The 21,005-nt window shown below is 56.6% G+C and overlaps 1 protein-coding gene across 1 annotated transcript; it reads left to right on the top strand.

Moving 5' to 3' along the window:
• The first annotated feature begins 851 nt into the window (after window positions 1-851).
• On the top strand, window positions 852-20,652 carry NHERF1 (NHERF family PDZ scaffold protein 1). Its single transcript, XM_050764438.1, has 6 exons — window positions 852-1,524; window positions 13,046-13,207; window positions 14,392-14,545; window positions 18,233-18,273; window positions 19,447-19,536; window positions 19,768-20,652. Exons 1-6 carry the CDS (start codon window positions 1,084-1,086, stop codon window positions 19,954-19,956), a joined length of 1,077 nt encoding a protein of 358 aa, XP_050620395.1. The 5' UTR covers window positions 852-1,083; the 3' UTR covers window positions 19,957-20,652.
• Window positions 20,653-21,005: the final 353 nt, after the last annotated feature.

Below are 21,005 nucleotides of genomic sequence, written 5' to 3'. Positions count from 1 at the left end.
GCACTCCTCTATGCAAGTCCTGGGACAGCACAAAGTGGATTAGGGTTAGGGTTCCCACAAACGGAAAAATGTTATTCAAACAACTCTGTAGGTTCCCAGGAGGCCCTCCGTCTTAATTCTCGAGACCGCTAGGCCCTCACTGCCCCGAGCGCAGGAGTGGTTGCCACGGCAACAGCCTCTCCCTCTCAATTGGAGCTGCACCCAGGCTTTGGCTAAAGGCTGTTAAAACGTTGGCCAGGTGCGGTGGCTCACGCCTGTAATCCCAGGGCGGATCATCTGAAGTCAGAAGTTTGAAACCATCCTGGCCAACATGGCGAAATTCCGTCTCTACTAAAAATACAAAAATTAGCCCGGCGTGGTGGTGCGCGCCTGTAATCCCAGCTACTCGGGAGGCTGAGGCAGGAGAATCGCTTGAACCCAGGAGGCGGAGGTTGCAATGATCCGAGATCGCGCCACCGTACTCTAGCCTGGGCGACAGAGCGAGACTCCGTCTCAAAAACAAAAAAAAAGTTAGAGCCCTTTATCCGAGGGCCAGCTCTCCTCACTCCCCGCCACAGGTAGGGGAAACCAGGCCTGAGCCAGCGGGCCCCACCGCCCAGAACCGGGAACTCGGCGGGCCACGCCCCTGCCACCCCAGCGCCGGCCGCTCGGTAACAAACACTTCCACTTCCTGAGCGCACTGTCTTCGCCCGCTGCGGGGCGCAGTGCCGAGCACAGGCCCCGCCCCGCGCGTTCCCATTGGCCGGCGCCGTTCACCCGGACGGAGCGCTCCGGCCCGCAGCCCCCTATTGGCCCGCGGAGGTCCCCACCCTCAGCGCGGCCCCGCCCCCGGGGTAAGGAGCTGGGGCGGGCTCTGGAACGCTCAGACGCCGCGCGGGGCGGGGATTGGTCCGTGCAGTTCTTTCGGCTCCTCGCGGCCCGTGGCGGCCGGCGGTTCCTGGGACACCTGCTCGCTTCGCCCGTCCGGCGGCTCAGGGCTTCCCCGCTGCGCTCCCGGTTTGCTGGACAGGAAGAAGGGCTGGGCCGTCCCGTCCCATCCCCAACGGAACCCCAAGTCGCGCCGCTGACCCGTCGCAGGGCGAGATGAGCGCGGACGCGGCGGCTGGGGCGCCCCTGCCCCGGCTCTGCTGCCTGGAGAAGGGTCCGAACGGCTACGGCTTCCACCTGCACGGGGAGAAGGGCAAGTTGGGCCAGTACATCCGGCTGGTGGAGCCCGGCTCGCCGGCCGAGAAGGCGGGGCTGCTGGCGGGGGACCGGCTGGTGGAGGTGAACGGCGAAAATGTGGAGAAGGAGACCCACCAGCAGGTGGTAAGCCGCATCCGCGCGGCACTCAACGCCGTGCGCCTGCTGGTGGTCGACCCCGAGACGGACGAGCAGCTGCAGAAGCTTGGCGTCCAGGTCCGAGAGGAGCTGCTGCGCGCCCAGGAAACGTCGGGGCAGGCCGAGCCGGCGGCCGCCGCCGAGGCGCAGGGGGCTGGCAATGAAAATGAGCCTCGCGAGGCCGACAAGAGCCACCCGGAGCAGGTAAGCTCGGCCCCGGCCGCGCAGGCTGGAATGGAGTGGGAGGGGGATCTAGAGAGACCCAGGTGCCCCGGCCGTCCAGCCCCGCGCCGGCCGTCGTTTTTCTGAAACTCGAGCTGCGATGGGGAGACCGCTTCCGCCCGCCTACCAGGCGCTCTGGCACGTCCTAGGCAGGCCTGGGGCTGCGTCCCGCGACCTCCTCTCCTTCCCAGGCTGTGCTGGGAGCCTGAGAGCCTTTGCCGCCTGCACCTCTTGTTCCCTGGCCTTTGGGAGGGCGGCGCAGGGGAACCCAGCCCCCCTTCCCTCGGGTCTGCGGGTGTCTGCTCCCCTTCCTCGGAATCCCCCAATCCTGCCCGTCCCCTGGCGCCCTCTCCTCGTTCACCCCAGTCCGCAGATGGGCCAGGGAGGAAGGGCTCTCCTCCCCAGAGGTGCCAGCTTCCCCCGCCACTCCTACGTCAAAAGCTAGAGAAATAGCATTACTCCTGTGCGGAGCCCCGGCGCGAGGAGGCCCTCCCCGCAGCCCGCCGGTGTGTGTCCTGAACTTCAGTCCTGCAGGACTTCATCCTCCCGGGACTTCTAAGGGAGAGGAAGCCCCACCATCTCAGGGCGGTGTGGGGGTTGCCTGGCGGGGAGGAGGAGCCAAGGCATCTCGGAGTGGTGGTTCTGCCACCTCAGAGGATTTACGATTCTCAGGAATGTGAGGAGTAAGCGCCTAGAGCTGTATCTGGGAGGGGAGGGGGAAGACCTTAGAAGAAGAGAAAGATGGCTAGGGGGAGGGGAGAGAGCTCCTGAGGCTCACGGCCCTGTGTGCGCCAGCGGAGCTCACGGTGAGCCGGTGGTCTTGCCCTGGCCTTGCCACGGTCACTCTGGTGCCCACACAGCCAGCAGGCCGGTTGCTTTTTGCCCATGTTTGGTGTTTGCCCATAGGATCCCAGTTTGGATCAGCTGCAGGAGGGGCAGCTGGCAAAACAGGAGTTGTGCTGAGCCTCCTGTCCCCAGAGAGTGGAGTGGTGTACTGTGTAGGGCAGGGCGTGAGCCTCCCAGGGCCCCTTCAGTTTGCACCAGCTCGCCCTGGTGGCAGTGTCTGATGGGAGTGTCCATGGGGACCAGGAAGATCCTTCTGGACAGAGAAAGGGTACAGTTTGGCATTAAGGGAGAAGGCAAAGCCCTAGAGGATCAACTGGTTTGGTGGAAGTGAGGTCACCAGAAGCCCTGTCCAGCCAGAGGTGGGTGCTGGGAATGCCAGGGCCACCAGGCTCCCACTTCCTGCCCCTGCCAACCTGGCATTGGCAAGGAGAGGGGGAAGGGACCTGAGCACCCGTAGCAAGGGGGTTGACACCAGGGAGTTGGGGCTGATGATCTCCAGTCCCAGGCAGAAATCCAGTGTGAACTTTATGCTGAGTCCATCGATCGATTTGACATTCTTTTTTTTTTTTTTTTGGACTTTGGAACCCACACAAATACTCACCCACCCCCACCCCCCACAAGTTACAGTCTCATTCAGCTCCTCCCTTTGCCCTTTTGGTTATGCTGCTGGGTGCCAGAGGGCCTGGGAGGCTAATGTGGAGGCCTGGCATAGCACATGTGCCCAAAGGCAGCAGCTTTGAGCTTCCTGGGTAAGCACAGAATCAGATTCCTGCATGTTTTGGAGGGACACCTACATTTGTGTGTACTTTGTTAGGCCAAGAGATGAGAGAAGAGCCACCAGCAAATCCTGGGGACACCATCACCAGCCAAGTTCCAGGACTTCTGAGCTTTGGTTCTCCCATCTGTGAGATGGAGGCATTGGGCGATGTGATGCCTGCCTTCTCTAGAATTGTAGAAATGACATGAAGTACCTGAGCCTCTTATTAAAGTTTTAAATGCCGAACCGCACTCCTTCATGCCTGGCGTTTGAATCCCAGATCCTTAAACTGACTCCTAGTCAACACCATTGAGTCCCTCTAGCAGAAAATCCCCGCAACCCTGTGTGTTGAGCATACAGATGGCCCGTGCGGTTATTGCAAAAAAATGTTAACAGACATTGTAAGAGTTCTTTTTTCTAAAACACACCCCTTTACTACTAAAGCATCAAATGGAGGTTTGCCAGTTCGTTTTAGTCTGAATTTGTGTGCAAAGTGGGGCTGTTTCCTTATCTTCATTAGCCCTCCACTTACTAAGTGAGGATCTCAGTGGAAAAGTGTGGCACAGAGAGTGGTTAACTGGGTGGCCTCTGGCTGGGAAGACCAGCCGTGTCCAGAACCACTCATGGCAGAGGCTGATGGGTGCCTGTAACACTGGCCGTCCCCGCTGGGATGTCTAGGCCTAAGGAGGTAGAAGTGGCTCTCCAGCTCTGCCCACCGGCTTTGCTTTGTGGATGGCCTTCCCCTCATCCCCCATGGGGACAGAGGGGCAGCAGCACCCGCCCTGCTGCTCCCCTGCTTAAAACCCTCCTCCCCCGATTCACCACCAGTCACAGGATGAGGCCTAAACCCTTGAGTCTGGGTTCAGAGTGCCGGCTGCGCAGAGCTGAGCCAGCTCAGCTGTACTAGCCAGGCTGTGCGGAGCCAAGTTACTTCACCTCTGTAAGCCTCCATTTCCTCTTGTGTAAGTTGTTGGGGGTGATGGCAGCCACCTCGGAATTGCACGAGGCTGTGTGTAAAGCAGGTAGCTCAGTGCCTGGCACTGAGTCCAGGCTCATCCAGCCTTTGCAGTTGGTATTGGAATGAATACATATTTCACAGTGATCATTGCACATCTATCATGGGGCAGCTAGCACTGGGTCAGCCTCTGCCTAGTTGGGCAAGTGCCACTGTGGCCAAGCCTGGCACCCAGTCAGTGCCCGATCAATGGTCACTGTGGGTTAAGAATGATATGTTGTGGCCAGGTGTGGTGGCTCACACCTGTAATCCCAGCACTTTGGGAGGCCAAAGTGGGAGGATAGGATCGCCTGAGCCCAGGAGTTCGAGACCAGCCTGGGCAACATGACAAGATCCTGTCTCTATTAAATTTTTGTTTCTTTTTTTTTTTAAAGAGTGATATGCTGTTCCATGGCCCTTCTCCATCTGTCATCCTGTTCTCACCACTACCTCCCTATCCCCAAAACCACACCCAGGGTCCGAATTCGTCTCTAGCCTCTGAGCCTTCATACCCTGACCGTTCTGTCCCTTTCCAGGGAGCCTGTCCTTAATCCAGTAGGCAGAGTTAGCATTTCCTTTCCTTCATTTTTTTTTTTTTGAGACAGATTCCACCCAGGCTGGAGTGGTGTCACAACCTCGCCTCACTGCAGCCTCGACCTCCAGGGCTCAAGCGATCCTCCCACCTCATTCTCCCTAGTAGCTGGGACTACAGGCATGCACCACTACGCCCAGCTAATTTTAAAATTCTTTGTAGAGCTGGGGTTTCGCCATATTGCCCAGGCTGGTCTTGAACTTCTGGGCTCAGGCGATCTGCCCGCCTCGGCCTCCACCTCCTCTTTGTCCTCACATCTTTTATCGCTCTGAACACACAATATTTTAATCATCTGTTTGTGACCTTTTTCTCCACTACATGGTAAGCCCAAGGGCATCAACTGTGGCCTATTTGTGTTTCTATCCCCAGCCAGTCCTTGGCACACGGCAGGGAGGCTCTCAAAAACAGTTTTTGAATTAATGAATTAATATATAACAACAGTCAGGGACCTTTGTCCTCATTTAGCTCATCCCGCCCTACCCAGAGATTGGAATTCCAGATAGAACCTACCAACTCCTCTTTCTTGCCTGCTAGCAGCTTCCATTTGAAAACTAGAAAGCCAAAAGTCCAGGCTTTGGGGTCAGCCAGATCAATGTTGAATCCCAGCTCTGCTGTGTGCTGGCTCTGGGATCCTGGGAGTTCATTTTTCCCTGCAACCCTCAGCCTCCACCTCTGTGAAGGGCACTGCCCGCAGGGTTATTGGGAAGATTTGGTGACATGACAGGTGTGTAAATGAAAGTGCCCAGCTTGGGGTGTTTCCGGCCAGCCCTGACCCTGATCCCAGAGGCAGAGAGTGCAGGCACCCCAGGGAGCAAGATGGGTGGTGGGGCACAGTTAGCTGGAGGACCATCAACCTCTTTGCCAGGGTGGGCAGGCCATTTTACACCAACCAAGTTGGAGCTCTGGTAGGGGCAGAACAGAGTTCGAGCTGCTGGGTGTTTGGATTTCAGATGGACAGGGTATGTGATTGTGTGTTTGGATCTTTGCTGGCAAAACAGTGTAGCCCTGGTTCTTACCTTCAGGCTCCTGTTAACTCAGTAATTCTGGAGATGATTCTCTTGGAGATAGAGGGGGGCTTCTTGGCTGGATGCAGTGACTTGTGCCTGTAATCGCAGCACTTCGGGAGGCTGAGGCAGGAGGATTGCTTGAGCCCAGGAGTTTGAGACCAGCCTGGGCAGCACAGTGAGACCTCGTCTCTACCAAAAAAAAAAAGAGGGGCGGGGGTGAATGGGGGCTTCCTTCTCAAGGAACTCCGTATGTCTAGATGAGGTCCTTCTCCCCTTTCCCAGATGTCCCATCTCAGTGGTCCCTGGGAAAGTGGGGTGGGGAATTAAATAAGAAACTCAGGCTGGGCACGGTGGCTCACGCCCGTAATCCCAGCACTTTGGGAGGCTGAGGTGGGCAAATCAGTTGAGGTCAGGAGTTCACGATCAGCCTGACCAACATGGTAAAACCCCATCTCTACTAAAATACAAAAATTAGCTAGGCGTGGTGACAGGCTCCTGTAGTCCCAGCTACTTGGGAGACTGAGGCAGGAGAATGGCTTGAACCTGGAAGGTGGAGGTTGCAGTGAGTCGACATCGCGCCACTGCACTCCACCCTGGGTGACAGAGTGGGACTCGTCTCCAAAAATAAGACGAAATTCAGCCGAGGTCTTGTTGATGCTGCAGCGCTCTTTATAAAGAGAAACCAGAGCTCTAGACTCCAATAACAAGTGTTCCTCTGCTTTCGTTGCTCTAAGATAGAGTGGCCCTACCTGGAAGGAAACTTAGGTTTGTAATGTGCCTTTAGGCGCTCTACCTATGACATAAAGATGTTGAGGCCGGGCGCGGTGGCTCAAGCCTGTAATCCCAGCACTTTGGGAGGCCGAGACGGGCGGATCACGAGGTCAGGAGATCGAGACCATCCTGGCTAATATGGTGAAACCCCGTCTCTACTAAAAATACAAAAAACTAGCCGGGCGAGGTGGTGGGCGCCTGTAGTCCCAGCTACTCGGGAGGCTGAGGCAGGAGAATGGCGTGAACCCGGGAGGCGGAGCTTGCAGTGAGCTGAGATCCGGCCACTGCACTCCAGCCTGGGCGACAAAGCGAGACTCCGTCTCAAAAAAAAAAAAAAAAAAAAAAAAAAAAAAAAAAAAAAAAGATGTTGATATGCATTTCTTTCTTTCTTTCTTTCTTTTTTTTCCCTGAGACAGAGGCTTGTTCTGTCACCCAGGCTGGAGTGCAGTGGTGTGGTCTCAGCTCACTGCAACCTCCGTCTCCCAGGTTCAAGCAATTCTCCTGCCTCAGCCTCCCATGTAGCCGGGATTACAGGCACCTGCCACCACACTGTGCTAATTTTTGTATTTTTAGTAGAGACAGGGTTTCACTACGTTGGCCAGGTTGGGTGGCACCTGCCACCACACCCTGCTAATTTTTGTATTTTTAGTAGAGACGGGGTTTCACCACGTTGGCCAGCTGGTTTCAAACTCCTAACCTCAGGTAATCTACCTGCCTTGGCTCCCAAAGTGCTGGGATTATAGGCGTGAGCCACCGCGCCCAGCCGATATGCATTTCATTGTCCCCCAGACAAATTAGCTATGGTTTTCTCCATTTTGTAGGTTGACAGTAAGTGTTCAATACATAGTAGCTACTATTTGTGTTAGCAGTGTACTAAGTACTAACCCTCCCTGTCTCATTTAATCCATATGACCACCAGTGAGGCAGATATTGGCCCCATTCTCTGCCTATGGAGGCTGAGACTTGATCAGTTCAGGTGGCCATGGTGGGTCCCAGGACTCTCAGCTAGCAACTCCTCCCACACAGCGCAGGGGTGTGTCTGGGAACCCAGCCCTCTGACTCCAGTGCCTGCACAGCCATTTGGCCACACGAGTAGTCTGTGCTTGATGCCTGACTCTGCCAGGTGTTTCTGCCCATCATATTCTGAGCCACAGCTGGACTTATGTTCCACACATGGCTGGCATTATATATCTACTGGACAGTGCTCCTCTGGATCCGAGCTGAAATCCTGCCTTCGCCCATCAGCCATGTGTACTTGAGCAATTGACTCCAGCTTTTTGAAGCTGAGTTTCCTTTTCTGTGAAATGCTTGCAATAATACTTTCCTTGTAGGACTATAATTGGCTCCTAAGAAAATACATGTAAAGAGCTCGGTGCCTAACATATAGTAGGTGTTCAGTAACCAGCGGCTCCTATTTGTTACTTCAGTGTTGAGCCTCAATTTCACAAGCTCCTTGAAGGTTCTTAATAGCCCCTTGGGACAGCCCCTGGGGGTTAAATCCAGAGACTTCTGGGAGGAGGGTGAGGGATAAGGAGGGAGGCAGAAGGGAAGGCACGGGGCGGCCAGCCCTGGATGGTGTCCAGCCGGGCTGCAGCCCAGGTACCAGCCTGCTCCATCCCAGGCTTGCCCAGCCCTGGGGAGACCTGAGCCAGACTCTGCCCCCTCCCGCCCCCGTGGGAAGAAGAGGTTACTAGCCAGAAGGAGAACCTGGTTCAGACCTCTGAGTCCTGGGGGTATCTGTCAGACCAGCAGCCCTCACTTTAGTGTATGACTCCCTCCTGGTTCCCACCCTACCAGACTCCAGGGAAAGCTCTTCCCACTGAGAAACAGGAGGGAGGAGATCAAGGGCTAGGAGCAGTGAGTGACCTTTTTTTGCAAATGGAGGCATCCAACATTCCCCACCGCCTGCACAGACCTGGAGGGATATGGAGGGTGGAAGGAGGTCCTGTAGGGTAAGATGAGGTGACATCAGGGCCACTCGGCAGGGCCAGTGACAGCCAAGCCCCCTGTACCTCACCTAGGGTAAGGAGAAGACACCTTCTGCCTAGAGGTGTGGACACTGGCTGAGTGTCCGGAGTCCCTGGTCACTTCCCAGTGCCCCCAGGCTGCCTGTCACACAGCTCTCCAGGCAAGGCCAGCTGTCTCCATCCTGGCTTCCTTGAAGAGCCAGCACCAGAGACCCAGGCCTGTCTCCAGAATCTGGGGAACAAACTGAGCTGCCTCCCAGAGCAAACATGGCCCTTACCCCCAACATACTCTTGACACACACACCCCAGCCCCCCGAGAACAGCCAGGGCTCCCTCCTGCCCCCTTCCATCCTCTTGTTGGGTCTGATTTTCCTGTATTGGGCATCGTGACACTGGTCTTCTTTGCATAAACAAGAGCCCTGGGCCGGGGGAGGTGCAGTCTTGAGAAGTGGGGTTACCTCTGTTGTTCCCCTGGACCCGCAAGTGGTCTTCCTACTCCTCCAGCCGCTTTCCTCTGGGGTCCTGAGCTGGCTGGCTCGAAGGAAGCGGGCTGGCTATTTCTGTAGGGCCCATCACTATGGCATCAGCCAGGGAGGGGCTGGGCCCAATGGGGCGTTGGCCTCAGGCTCCCACAGCCTTCCCCGAAGGGAGGAAGGAGGAGCAGGGAGCGGCCCTGGGCCTGCTCCCCAGAGACGGTCACTGGGATTAGGGTATCGACTTTCCCCAGCTTTCCAGGTGACTGCTGGTGGCGCCTATTGAATTCCGTGCCCGCCATCCGCTCCCTGGACTGCGTGGGTGGAGGTGATGGGGTGGGTGGAGGTGATGGGGCGGCCACTTGGGGTGGGGTGAAGCTCCCTGGGGGAAAGGACAGATGAAGGGAGGCAGCCTGAGGGTGGAGGAGGTCCTGGGAGAAGGGTGTGGGGTCAGCTCTCCCGGCAGGGTCTTTTCTGGAAAGCCAGCCAGCATTGTGTGAAAGTGAGAGTCTCCAGCCTGTCCAACCCTGGGTCACCCTGGCCCAGCTGCGCTGCCCATCGGCTGCGTGGCCTCATGTTCCCTCCTGTCAATTCTGGCTCTCTGCCAGTCTCCTCTCTGAGCAGATCCTGATTTTGTCTTGAACTTGGGTCTCCCGAGCTGTCGTCATCACTGGAGATCCACTTTGCCCTCTGGAACTCACTGGGGCTATGTTCCTTTTTAGGTTCCTCCTCCCACCATGCTTTGGGCCCCTCTGTAGCTGGCTCCTCCTAAGCTCCTGGGGGCCACACACCAAGCCCAGCATGCCTGGACGTCACTCCCATTTGCCCCCTTCCCCAGAACCCAACCCTGTCCCAGCTTGAGGGTGAGGGTCCAAGAGCAATGGTGGCTGAGCTCGGCCAAGTACCCCACACCTCCCCATCTTCTCTCAGTGCTGGGCCTGGAGACCACAGGCCAGGCCCCACGGATCCCCAGGGGGGCTGCCCCAAGGGACTCCCCCTGCCAGCCCCAGCCTCCACCCAGGCTGGGATGGGCTGGCTTGATGGGCTGACTCAGCAGCTGGCACTGACACCTCCTGGAGACAGCTGGGAGGCTCCTGCTGGGGGAGGGGTGAGGAGGAACAAGGCTGGTCTCCCTTGGAGAGTGGGAACCCCCTTCCCGTGTGAGGGGAGGCAGTCTCTAGGGACTTGGGGAGGAGGCTCTACAGGTGCATTGGAGCTGTTTAAATGCCGGTGGGGCCTACCTGGGGCTTCCCATCTCCTTGTCCAGCCACCCCCTCAGGTCCTAGAGCCACCACAGAGCCACGTCTAGACAGAACAGTGGAGCAGTCCCAGTGCAGAGGAAGGGAACAGAGGGCACCTGAGCCCCTCAGTCTGGGTCCCCCGTTTCCCCTTGAACTGCATGACTTGGTGCTGGCAGAGCGGAGCAAGGCTCAAAGGAGGCCCTGGAGCTTTGGCACCATATGTCACTAGGCGAGGGGCACTGGGGTGAAGATCAGTGAGGGAAGCCCACAGCACAGAGACCAGGGCCAGAGGACGGGCATCTCAAAGGCAGCGAGCACAGCCCTGCCCTGCCAGCCGGGGGAGCGCCCAGAGCCACCTGCCCCCACTCCAGCCATGCCCCTGTCCCATCACCCACGCCAGGCTTCATCCCCCAGCTCAGGCCGTAGCTCCAGCTACGAGAGGCCCTGAGCACCTGGAAGGAAGGCTGTGGTTTCTTCAGCTCCCAGCCCGCCTCCAGCAGAGGCTGCAGCCTATGCCCTGGAGAGAGCTGCTGTCTGCCCGCCACTGCCTGACTCCTGTTGGGACCTCACCTCCCAGTGGATTGCCCCATTCTGGACTTGGATCCTTAAGGAGCACGCTGCAGTGTGGTGGAAGGAGGACAGGTTCCAAGTCAGAGACCAGGGTTGGAGTTCTGGCTGTGTGATGTCAGGCTGTGGGCTCAACATCTCTGAGCCTCAGTTTCCCCGTCTCAAAAACAGCTGACAAGCCCCAGCCAGGTTATGGGAAGGTTTTTGGGAGCGCGGGGACTGTGGAGAGAGGTTGGAGGAGGTCACTAGAGCTGCCCCCTGCCTGTCCTGAGATTTCACCCTCCCCACTTTCTCAGGGTGTCGGCCAGGTCCTGCAGCTCGGTCTGGCTGAAGCAGAAAGCTGCGCCTGTCCTGGTGACGGCAACTGGTCAGACTTGTTTCTACTCACCTAGGGCCTGGGGGAGGGCCTGGCTGGGAGCTTTGTGGAGGGATTAGCTCTAGGGGAGAAGAGCCTCACTTACTCCCGGAACAAGATCCCGTAGGGCTGTGGGAGTGCCAGGGGTGAGCCTGGGGCAGGTGACAGCTGAACAAGCGGGGAGTGGGCCCTGCAGTGAGGCAGGGGATGGGCCAGGGAGAACAAGGCGAGAGGCTTCATTCAGGGTTCCTAAGCCTTTGTGAGCCCCTCACTGTTTTACCACTCACTTAACCGTCTTTGTTGTTGGGGTGAGGGGCCCTCAAGCCTGGATTTGGGCATGAAACACAGGAAGAAAGACCTGCTCGAGCCTTTAAAGGAATGCAAAGTCATCCTCTAGCCACCCCCAGAGACCGAAAGGCTGGGGATTGAGTCTGCTGCAGATGGTGGCAGCCTCCCGGGGCTGGCAAGTTGGGACAGAGGCCCGTACACCCTCCTGGGCACGCCTTCCCACTCCTCTCGGCCCTCTCCACTCCCAGCTGGGGATTTGGGTTTCAGAGCAGCCTGGCACACACACCCCCACCCCACCAGAATCTCACTCCCAGCTTCCTATGACTCTTCATTAGTATTCACAACAATGGGAAAGTCTGGGTGTGCACAGAGATTTTTTACAGTTAGAAAGTGTTTAAGGCAATGACCTCACTGGGCCTCAGCCACCCTGGGAGGCAGATGGCAGTCCGAATGATCCATAAATGACCTGCCCCAGGTCACACAGCTCCTAAACAGGGGAGCTGGAACCTGGCTCGGAGCCTTGACTATCCACTGCTCATTGCCTGATGTGCTGAGTGATAACGCAGGGCCAGCAGGTTGGACAGCAGCCAGTGGCTCTGCAGCAGGCCTGGAGGAGGGGAGAGGGACAGGGACTCAGGCGTAGTCCTTGGGCACAGGCTTCAGCCACCCACACCCATATTCCCTCCATCATACTGTGTGTCCAGGCCTGCAGCTTCTAAGCTGAGCTGCTTACTTTGGACCAAGCACGTTGGAAACCGTTTTCAGCTGAGTCTGAGCACTCAAAAGAAATCTGCGTGTGCCCTTTTAGTAGGTCACACCCTCCAGGCCACAGCCACACTGGGCTCCCTTTAGCCCAGCCCTGCTTTTCCCAGTCCAGTCCCCTCCCCATTCAGGCTCCTTGGTTTCTGGGGTCTCTGTGCTTCCGTTGCCACCTCTACCCTCAGGCAGCGGTGTAGGGGGAGGAGGTCCTGGAACGCCTGAGGATGGCCCCCTGTCTTATCCAGGTCCCTTGCTGTGCCGCACAATAGGTTTTTGGTTATCTGCTCCTTCTGGCTCCCTTTTGGCTGGGCCATTTGGCTTGGTGGGGGTGAGAGAGAGTTCGAGTATATGGAGGAAGGCTTTACTGTAAACACACGGGTCAGCTTTCAGTAAACACCTGCCTCTTCCTCCCCTGATGCAGAGAACAGGGTACAAAGGGGCTGGGGGTCCTCAGCCGTATGCCCCAGGTCCCCAGCCAGGCTGACAGGGGTGCCACACTCTGCCCCCTCTCCAGGAGGGCCAGACTGAGCCACCAATGGGGAGGGATAGGGGCCCGATCAACACCGCATGCGATTCACCTTAGACTGTCAGAAGGGACAGGCATGTGAGAGCTAACCTGGTCCCACCCCTCATTTCCCAGAAGAGGAAACTGAGGCTTGGACAGAGCAGTGTTTTACCCACATCACCTAAGCAGGTTGCTGCGGTGCTGGGTGTCCACACAAGTCTTTTGAGTCCTGGGCCAGAACCCTCTCAAATTGCTGTGTAGGGATCTAAGCAAATTTGCGTCCTCCCAAACCTTCCTTGTTTGGGGAGATGGGGCCGGGCAGAGGACAGGGAAGGCAGAACCTAGGGCATTGTGGAATAGCCATGGACCCTGTCTCTGCAGCGCAAGCTTCGGCCTCGGCTCTGTACCATGAAGAAGGGCCCCAGTGGCTATGGCTTCAACCTGCACAGCGACAAGTCCAAGCCAGGCCAGTTCATCCGGTCAGTGGACCCAGACTCCCCAGCTGAAGCTTCAGGTCTCCGGGCCCAGGATCGCATTGTGGAGGTGATGCTTCTTGCCCTCTTCCTATCTGACTGCCCCGCTCCCTGCAGATCAGCAGCACCTGGGGCAACCATCATACCTTCCTGGGCTTGATTAGCCCATGGGCATAGCCAGCCTGGAGCGGCTGGATGGATGGGTGGATGGGAGGGAGACAGGGAAGGGTGGTGATGGATAGATGGAAAGATAGATGAACTGACTGACGGATTCCTTTCTTACCTCTACTCTCCCCTGAACTCCTCCTTGCCAAGCAGATAAACTGGGCAGCCTGTGATTCACCCATCGATCAGGCAGATGTCTGGGGACATCTCCAGAGCTTCCCTGCTGCCAGGCACACAGAGGCGGGTGGCAGTAACAAAACCCCTCTCCTGAGTTAGCCTTTTTTTTTTATATATATATATATATATATATATATATATATTTTTTTTTTTTTTTTTTTTTTTTTTTTTTTTGAGACGGAGTCTCGCTTTGTTGCCCAGGCTGGGCTGGAGTGCAGTGGCACAATCTCAGCTCACTACAACCTCTGCCCCCCGGGTTCAAGCGATTCTCCTGCCTCAACCTCCTGAGTAGCTGGGATTACAGTTGGCCAGGCTGGTCTCAAACTCCTGACCTCAAGTGATCCTCCTGCCTCAGCCTCCCAAAGTGCTGGGATTCCAGGCGGGAGCCAACTCGCCCAGCCCCGAGTTAGGCTTTTAGACTCACTCATTCGGTGCCCTGGCTCTGGTGTACGCTCCTGGGAGGTGAAACGTGAACCAAATGCTCAGGCAGGTCCCAGAATCACAGTCTTAGAACCTTAGAGCTAGAGATCAGCTCTCCCAAGACTTCTCATTTTACACGTGAGAAAACCAAGGTCCAGAGAGGGAAGTCGGACAGCAAGTCCTTACCCAGGCTGGGCCCCACCCCGGCCTCCCAGCTCGCTCCCATCCCATCTCTCCCAGCTGTGTTTGTTTAGTCTCGTCTGGATATTTTCGTTGGCCCTTCCCATGTATCCTGCCTCCCCAGCTGACTGTCCACGGGAGGACCCCTGGCCTAGTTCAGGACTCTGCAGAAATGGGGGTCAGTATCCCCAAGTTGTGAACTGCAAACTGGCTGAGAACCAAGGTGGCCGCCCCCGCCCCCAGCCCTCCTCCACCTACCTGCCCCAGAACCAAGGCCTGTGCCCGTAACGCCTCCCCAACCCCACCCTGCAGGTGAACGGGGTCTGCATGGAGGGGAAGCAGCATGGGGACGTGGTGTCCGCCATCAGGGCTGGCGGGGACGAGACCAAGCTGCTTGTGGTGGACAGGGAAACTGACGAGTTCTTCAAGAAATGCAAAGTGACCCCATCTCAGGAGCACCTGAATGGTAAGCCGGGTGGGGCCGCTGGCCGTCCTGGGGCTGGAGGCCCCCAAGTCAGGAATGTGAGCCAGGGCTAAGACTTTGCTGGGTCCCAGGCGAGGGGTGGGCAGCTTTCCGGCGTGGCTGCTCCCTCCTTCTCCTTCATGGGAGGCCCAGAGGTGTGGGCTGGGGGAGTGGGGGCCTAGTGTAGGGAGTGGCAGTGGGTTTCCGAGGATGGCTTGTGATAGGGTCAGCTGGCATGAGGTCGCTGAGAGAAATGGACAGATCTTCTGACTCCCGGCCAAAGCTGCAGCCCCAAAGGAGGCCTGAGCCCCCAGTCCTGTCCCCACCAGCAAACTTTCAGGGCAGTGTCGACGTGAGGAAAGGGTTAACTCCGGGGAGGCCTCCAGCCTTTGCTTGGTCAGATCAGAGTCCAGTGGCAGGGCCCAGTGCCTCCCCTCCCTCCGCTCAGGTTGTCTTGGAAACTCAGCCTTGCTGGCTCTAGAGAGTAGTGGGTCCTCCTTCAAGCCCTGGGCCCCTGCCCTCCCCATCCCCCAGCATCACCCTGCCAAGCCTGGCGCCTCCCCCTGCCCAGGCCCAAGCCAAACAGGGCAGGGCTGCTGCATGGGGCAGGGAGGGGTTAAGCAGTGCTCTGCTCCTTGGTCTGGACTTTCTCCCTGGGAAGATGGCTCCCTGGAGCGGGCAGGGGTGCTCACTGGGCCATACTGAGGGTGGAACCTCTTGGGACTTTGCAGTGGGTGGGGCCTCCTGGAGACTCAAGGTTGTATGTGTAAAAGGGGATTCACACAAAGGTCTTGCTGCAGACTCCCATCCCCAGTTGGAAGGGACAACTGGGGAGGCCCTGTCCCCTTCTGGCGCAATCCAAGGCCTGGAGGCTCCTAGAAAAGAGGATGGCCCCTGGAAGTCCCTAGCTGGCTCTGGGCATGGGAGATGGGGTACCACCTTACCCTTATCTCCCAAGTTCATGGAAACCAGGTAACTCAGATAATCCCCTTCTCCACTGATGGGGAGACTAAGGCCCAGAGAAGCCCCAGCCTTCCTCCTAGGGATCTGATATGAGGAAGACACAGCTGGAATCTGGATTCCACTCAGCTCCTGGGATAGTCCCCTGCTTCCCCCACCCCTTTGCCCTGCAGGTAATTGGCTCCCTCAGACATTCCTGCCTCTTCTGCCTGTCTCTTGGGCTAGAGGGGCTGCAGCCTCTGGCCAAAGGACCTGAAGAGGGAGAGGCCTGGGGACAGTCTCCTCCCCGGAGTCCCTCCAGGATGGCATCCTCACTCTTTCCATAGAGAGGAATGCCCCCCTGTCCGGCAGCCAGGGTTTCACTCTGACCACTGTGAGCTGATGGGGAGGGGACAGTGAGTGTCCCTGGTGTCCCAGCAAGGCTGTGGGTGTCAGAGGGGAGGAGAAGATGAGAGTCAGGTATCTCTGGCTGTGTCCTGGACTGGGGACAGGGAAAAGATGACCAGGAATTTTAAGCTAAGAGTTCAGAAGAAGCCTGCCTACGCTGACCAGTCCCTGGAGATGGCACAGCCACCCCTGAAGCCATGTGGGACCCCTACCCTGAGTGAGCCCAGTGAAGGTGACCCCAGACCTGTCTTCTCTCCCTCTGACCCCTCCAGGTTTCCCACTGGCTTGGGGAGGGGATACCCAGGACACACCCCTTGAGCCTTCTTGTCCCCCCTCATTTCCTGATTGGCAAATAGGAGTTGGAATTATTTTCTCTTTTTTTTTTTCTTTTGTTTGGAGACAGAGTCTTGCTCTGTCACCCAGGCTGGAGTGTGGTGGTGCAATCTCAGCTGACTGCAACGTCTGCCTCCTAGGTTCAAGTCATTCTCCTGCCTCAGTCTCCTGAGTAGCTGGGACTACAGGCACGCGGCACCATGCCCAGCAAATTTTTATATTTTTAGTTAGAGATGGGGTTTCACTATATGGCCAGGATGGTCTCGATTTCTTTTTTTTTTTTTTTTTTTTTTTTTTTTTTTTTTTTGAGACGGAGTCTCGCTCTGTCACCCAGGCTGGAGTGCAGTGGCCGGATCTCAGCTCACTGCAAGCTCCGCCTCCCGGGTTTACGCCATTCTCCGGCCTCAGCCTCCCGAGTAGCTGGGACTACAGGCGCCCGCCACCTCGCCCGGCTAGTTTTTTGTATTTCTTAATAGAGACGGGGTTTCACCGTGTTAGCCAGGATGGTCTCGATCTCCTGACCTCGTGATCCACCCATCTCGGCCTCCCAAAGTGCTGGGATTACAGGCTTGAGCCACCGCGCCCGGCCGGTCTCGATTTCTTGACCTTGCGATCCACCCACCTCGGCCTCCCAAAGTGCTGGGATTATAGGTGTGAGCCACTTTGCCTGGCCTTTTTTTTTTTTTCTTCTTTCAGACACAGTCTCACTCTGTCGCCCAGGCTAGATTGCGGTGGCACGATCTCGGCTCACTGCAACCTCCGCCTCCTGGGTTCAAGCAATTCTCCTGCCTCAACCACCTGAGTAGCTGGGATTACAGGCGCACGCCACCACACCCGGCTAATTTTTGTATTGTTAGTAGGGATAGGGTTTCACCATGTTGGCCAAGCTGGTCTCGAACTCCTGACTTCAGGTGATCCACCTGCCTCGGCCTCCCAAAGTGCTGGGATGACAGGCATGAGCCACCGAGCCCGGACTATTTTCTCTTTCAGTTGAGGCAGATACTAACTGTAGTCTGGGGTGTGGTTCCACTTTCGGTGTCATCATCATCACCTGGGAAGCGTTTGGAAAATGCTGATTCCTAGGCCTGCCCACTAAACCAGAATCTGTGCTGCCAAGGTCCAGGAATCTATACTTTAACAAGCTTCCCATGTAGGAGTTCCCAGATAGGAATTAGGCAGCCATCCTGTAATTTCATCTCCATCTGGGACGATGCATTTTTTAAACACCTTGTGACCCACCAGTGCCTCATAAGATCATTTTGGTAGATAGAGACCAGCAGGGTTGGTTTGTTTGTTTGTTTTGCCGGAGTCTTGCTATGTTGCCCAGGTTGGAGTGTAGTGGCACGATCTTGGTTCACTGCAACCTCCACCTTCTGGGTTCAAACGATTCTCCTGCTTCAGCCTCCCAAGTAGCTAGGATTACAGGCGTGTGCCACCATGCCCAGCTAATTTTCTTTTTGTCTTTTTTAGTAGAGACAGGGTTTCACCATGTTGGCCAGGCTGGTCTCGAACTCCTGACCTCAAGTGATCCAGCTGCCTCGGCCTCCCAAATTGCTGGTGTGAGCAACTACACCTGGCCCAGAAACTTTTTTGGTTTTTTTAATGACATGAAATTAAAAATATCAAAGAACACTGTAGTAAGGGTATTGCTTTGTGAAACTTTTGTTACACAAAATTTTTGTGTGTGCTGAGTCATCAAAATGCAAACATAGGCCAGACATTTGCTCACACCTGTAATCTCAATACTTCGGGAGGCCGAGGTGAGAGGATTGCTTGAGGCTAGGAGTTTGAGACCAGCCTGCACAACATGGCAAGGCCCCATCTCTATAAAAAAATTTTTTTTAATAAATAACAAGGCAAATGTACTCATGGTGGGTGGACATCAGAAAAGTTTGAGATGTTGACCCAGGGAACAAGATCTAATGATCTGCCCAACCCCAACTCCCGCCTCCTCTCCACGCTCTATTCCATCCCCATTCCGGACTCACCTCTGCTCTCTCCTTCGCCTAGGTCCCCTGCCTGAGCCCTTCACCAATGGCGAGATACAGAAGGTAAGGGCGGGTCCCCTGTTTCTCTGGATTTCAATCCTGGGGGTGCGGGAGACAGGTCAGAAGGTGCTATGGTTGGTAGGATAGCCATCTGGCTAAGGCCAAAACCTCAGGGTCCCCAGTTCCAGCTCCTTCTTTGGCTCCAAACTATAGAACTGCCAGAACCCTCTTGGCCTCTGCCTGGGGCCAAAGCTGTTGGGAGGGAGAGGGCTGGCTGGGCCCCTCTGCAGCCCGCCATCCTGGGTGACAAGCCCCCGCCTCCAACTCCCCACCATACAGAAGGGGCCATTCTTCCCCCCAAGAACAGAGCTTCAGTGTCTGGCCACGGGCAGCCGGGCCCCTGCTACTTCCAGTCTGGGTTGGAAGAACAAAGCCCCTCCTCCCCGCTTCCCTGGGCAGAAGGGAAAGGGGGTGAGGCTGGGGAAGAGATGGTGGGGCTGGGCGCCAGCTGAAGCCATGGAAGAACCCAGGAAAGGGCTGGGTGCCAAGCTGATGCCCCAGCCAAAGCCTTCACTCTGGGACAGGCCGACTCAGTCAGGCCACAGAGTAGGAACTTTCTGCAGGGTCTGCTCAAAGGTTCCCCTTCCCTAGGAGCTCCTGCCAGGGTACTTGACAAGGGGGAGGGTCCTTGGACCCAGGCCTAAACCTTCTGTCACCTCATCTTTGGATCTAGAACGTTCCATCTACTTTCTTCCTTCAAGGCCTTCCTTTGCTGCTTCAGGGTTAGGGTTTCAGGATTCCTGGGGTCAAATCCAGGCAAACAGTCAGGTGGACCACAGGAGATTCAGGGAGCACCACATGGGTTCCCCATGCCAAGCAAAGAGGCCTCCAGTGTCCCCACATTCCAAGAAGCCCCTCCCTGGTCACTGGCTCAAAAGGCAAGTCAGTATCTAAAAGCCACATTGGAGCAGCCCAGGGGGAGGGAGCGCTAATCCCATGATATCTGTACCCCTCCCATCCTTCTAGCCTGAGCAGAACCAGCCTGCCCTCTGATCCTCGAAGGAATGTAAAAAGGAGCCCCAGCAGGCTCAGGCGGTGGGAACCCGGGGTGGGTGGCCAGGGCATCAGTGCTACCTCTTCTCAGTCTGGGGCCCCTACTTCCCCAGGAGCTCCCTCCTGCCTCAGGACTCCCTCACCCCATCCTGTGACAACCCACACCCCTCTTCTCTCTGCCAGGAGAACAGTCGTGAAGCCTTGGCAGAGGCAGCCTCAGAGAGCCCCAGGCCAACCCTGGTGAGATCCGCCTCCAGTGACACCAGCGAGGAGGTAGGCCAGCCATGCAGGGGGTAGCAACTGGGTTACAGGAAGCCGATTCCCAGGCCCCACTTGTTCCTGGCACACCAGCCTGCCTTTGAGGTCACATGCTGAGCCGCATTCTGTTCTTGTGACCTGGCTTCCCTGGGCACAGCCCCAAGGGAGCCACCTCACTGAGGCTGAGGACCAGGGAGCCTAATGAGGGACTGACTCCCAACTTCCTGCCCCCATTTCTCTTTACAGCTGAATTCCCAAGACAGCCCCCCAAAACAGGACTCCACAGCGCCCTCGTCTACCTCCTCCTCCGACCCCATCCTGGACTTCAACATCTCCCTGGCCATGGCCAAAGAGAGGGCCCACCAGAAGCGCAGCAGCAAACGGGCCCCGCAGATGGACTGGAGCAAGAAAAACGAACTCTTCAGCAACCTCTGAGCGCCCTGCTGCCAGCCACCCGGTGACTGGCAGGGCCGAGCCAGCCTTCCACCCCACCTTTTTCCTTCTCCCCAGTTACTCCCCTGAATCAACGTACAAATCAGCACCCACATGCCCTTTCTTGACAAATGATTTTTCTAGAGAACTATGTTCTTCCCTTACCTTAGGGAAGGTGAATGTGTTCCCGTCATCCTGCAATTAGAAAGGAGACTCTGCCTCCCTCCTCCTCACTGAGTGCCTCATCCTACCAGGTGTCCCTTTGCCACTCTGCCTGGGATATCGCTGGGACCTGCACCATGCCAGGATCGTGGGACCAGGCGAGAGGGCACCTTTCCTTCCTCCCCCGTGTGATAACTGGGTCCAGGGCTGATCATTGACTGCAGAACTGCCACTCTCAGTGGACAGGGCATCCGTTATCCTGAGAGCTGTGGCAGACACATCTTGCTTTCATTTGATTTTTGTTGTTAAGAGTGCAGTATTGCAGAGTCTAGAAGAATTTTTGTTTCCTTGATTAACATGATTTTCCTGGTTGTTGCATCCAGGGCATGGCAGTGGCCTCAGCCTTAAACTTTTGTTCCTACTCCCACCCTCAGAGAACTGGGCAGCACGGGGAGGGTTTGGCTACCCCTGCCCATCCCTGAACCAGGTACCACCATTGTAAGGAAACACTTCAGAAATTCAGCTGGTTCCTCCAAACCCTCCAGCCTCTGTGTCTTCCTTGGGAGTTTTGTCCTCTGGCCTTGGACCCCTTATAGGTAGAAAGTGAGAAATGGTAAGCCAGGGTGGTCTTTGGCTGGGAGGGTGGCGTACACTGGAGGGAGGGCCACCTAGGGCTCTCTGTGACCCCAAGCCTGAGTAGCTTTAGCTAGAGGGCCTAGCTGCGGAAGTCCTGTGGGAAGGAGGATGCATGTACCCAGCCGGGTGTTGAGCGTGCCTGTGTCCCAGGCTGTAGGCACTGATGTGGGCTAGGGACCCCTTGACTAATAGGGACATTTACCAGAGGAAGTGGGAGCTCAGACATGCTCAGAGGACTCTGGGAGGTTCCTGTA

Source organism: Macaca thibetana, chromosome 16 (genome assembly GCF_024542745.1).
Source record: "Macaca thibetana thibetana isolate TM-01 chromosome 16, ASM2454274v1, whole genome shotgun sequence".
Lineage (NCBI taxonomy): Eukaryota > Metazoa > Chordata > Mammalia > Primates > Cercopithecidae > Macaca > Macaca thibetana.
Note: the sequence above shows the minus strand (reverse complement) of the source record. Positions and strands in the feature narration are given on the sequence as shown.

Bases quoted from the DNA above. Each gene is read 5' to 3' on its own strand.
- NHERF1 (XM_050764438.1), top strand. From the start codon at position 1,084: ATGAGCGCGGACGCGGCGGCTGGGGCGCCCCTGCCCCGGCTCTGCTGC. The intron at 13,208-14,391 runs GTGATGCTTCTT...CCCACCCTGCAG, and splicing joins CCCAGGATCGCATTGTGGAG to GTGAACGGGGTCTGCATGGA. The intron at 19,537-19,767 runs GTAGGCCAGCCA...TTCTCTTTACAG, and splicing joins CCAGTGACACCAGCGAGGAG to CTGAATTCCCAAGACAGCCC.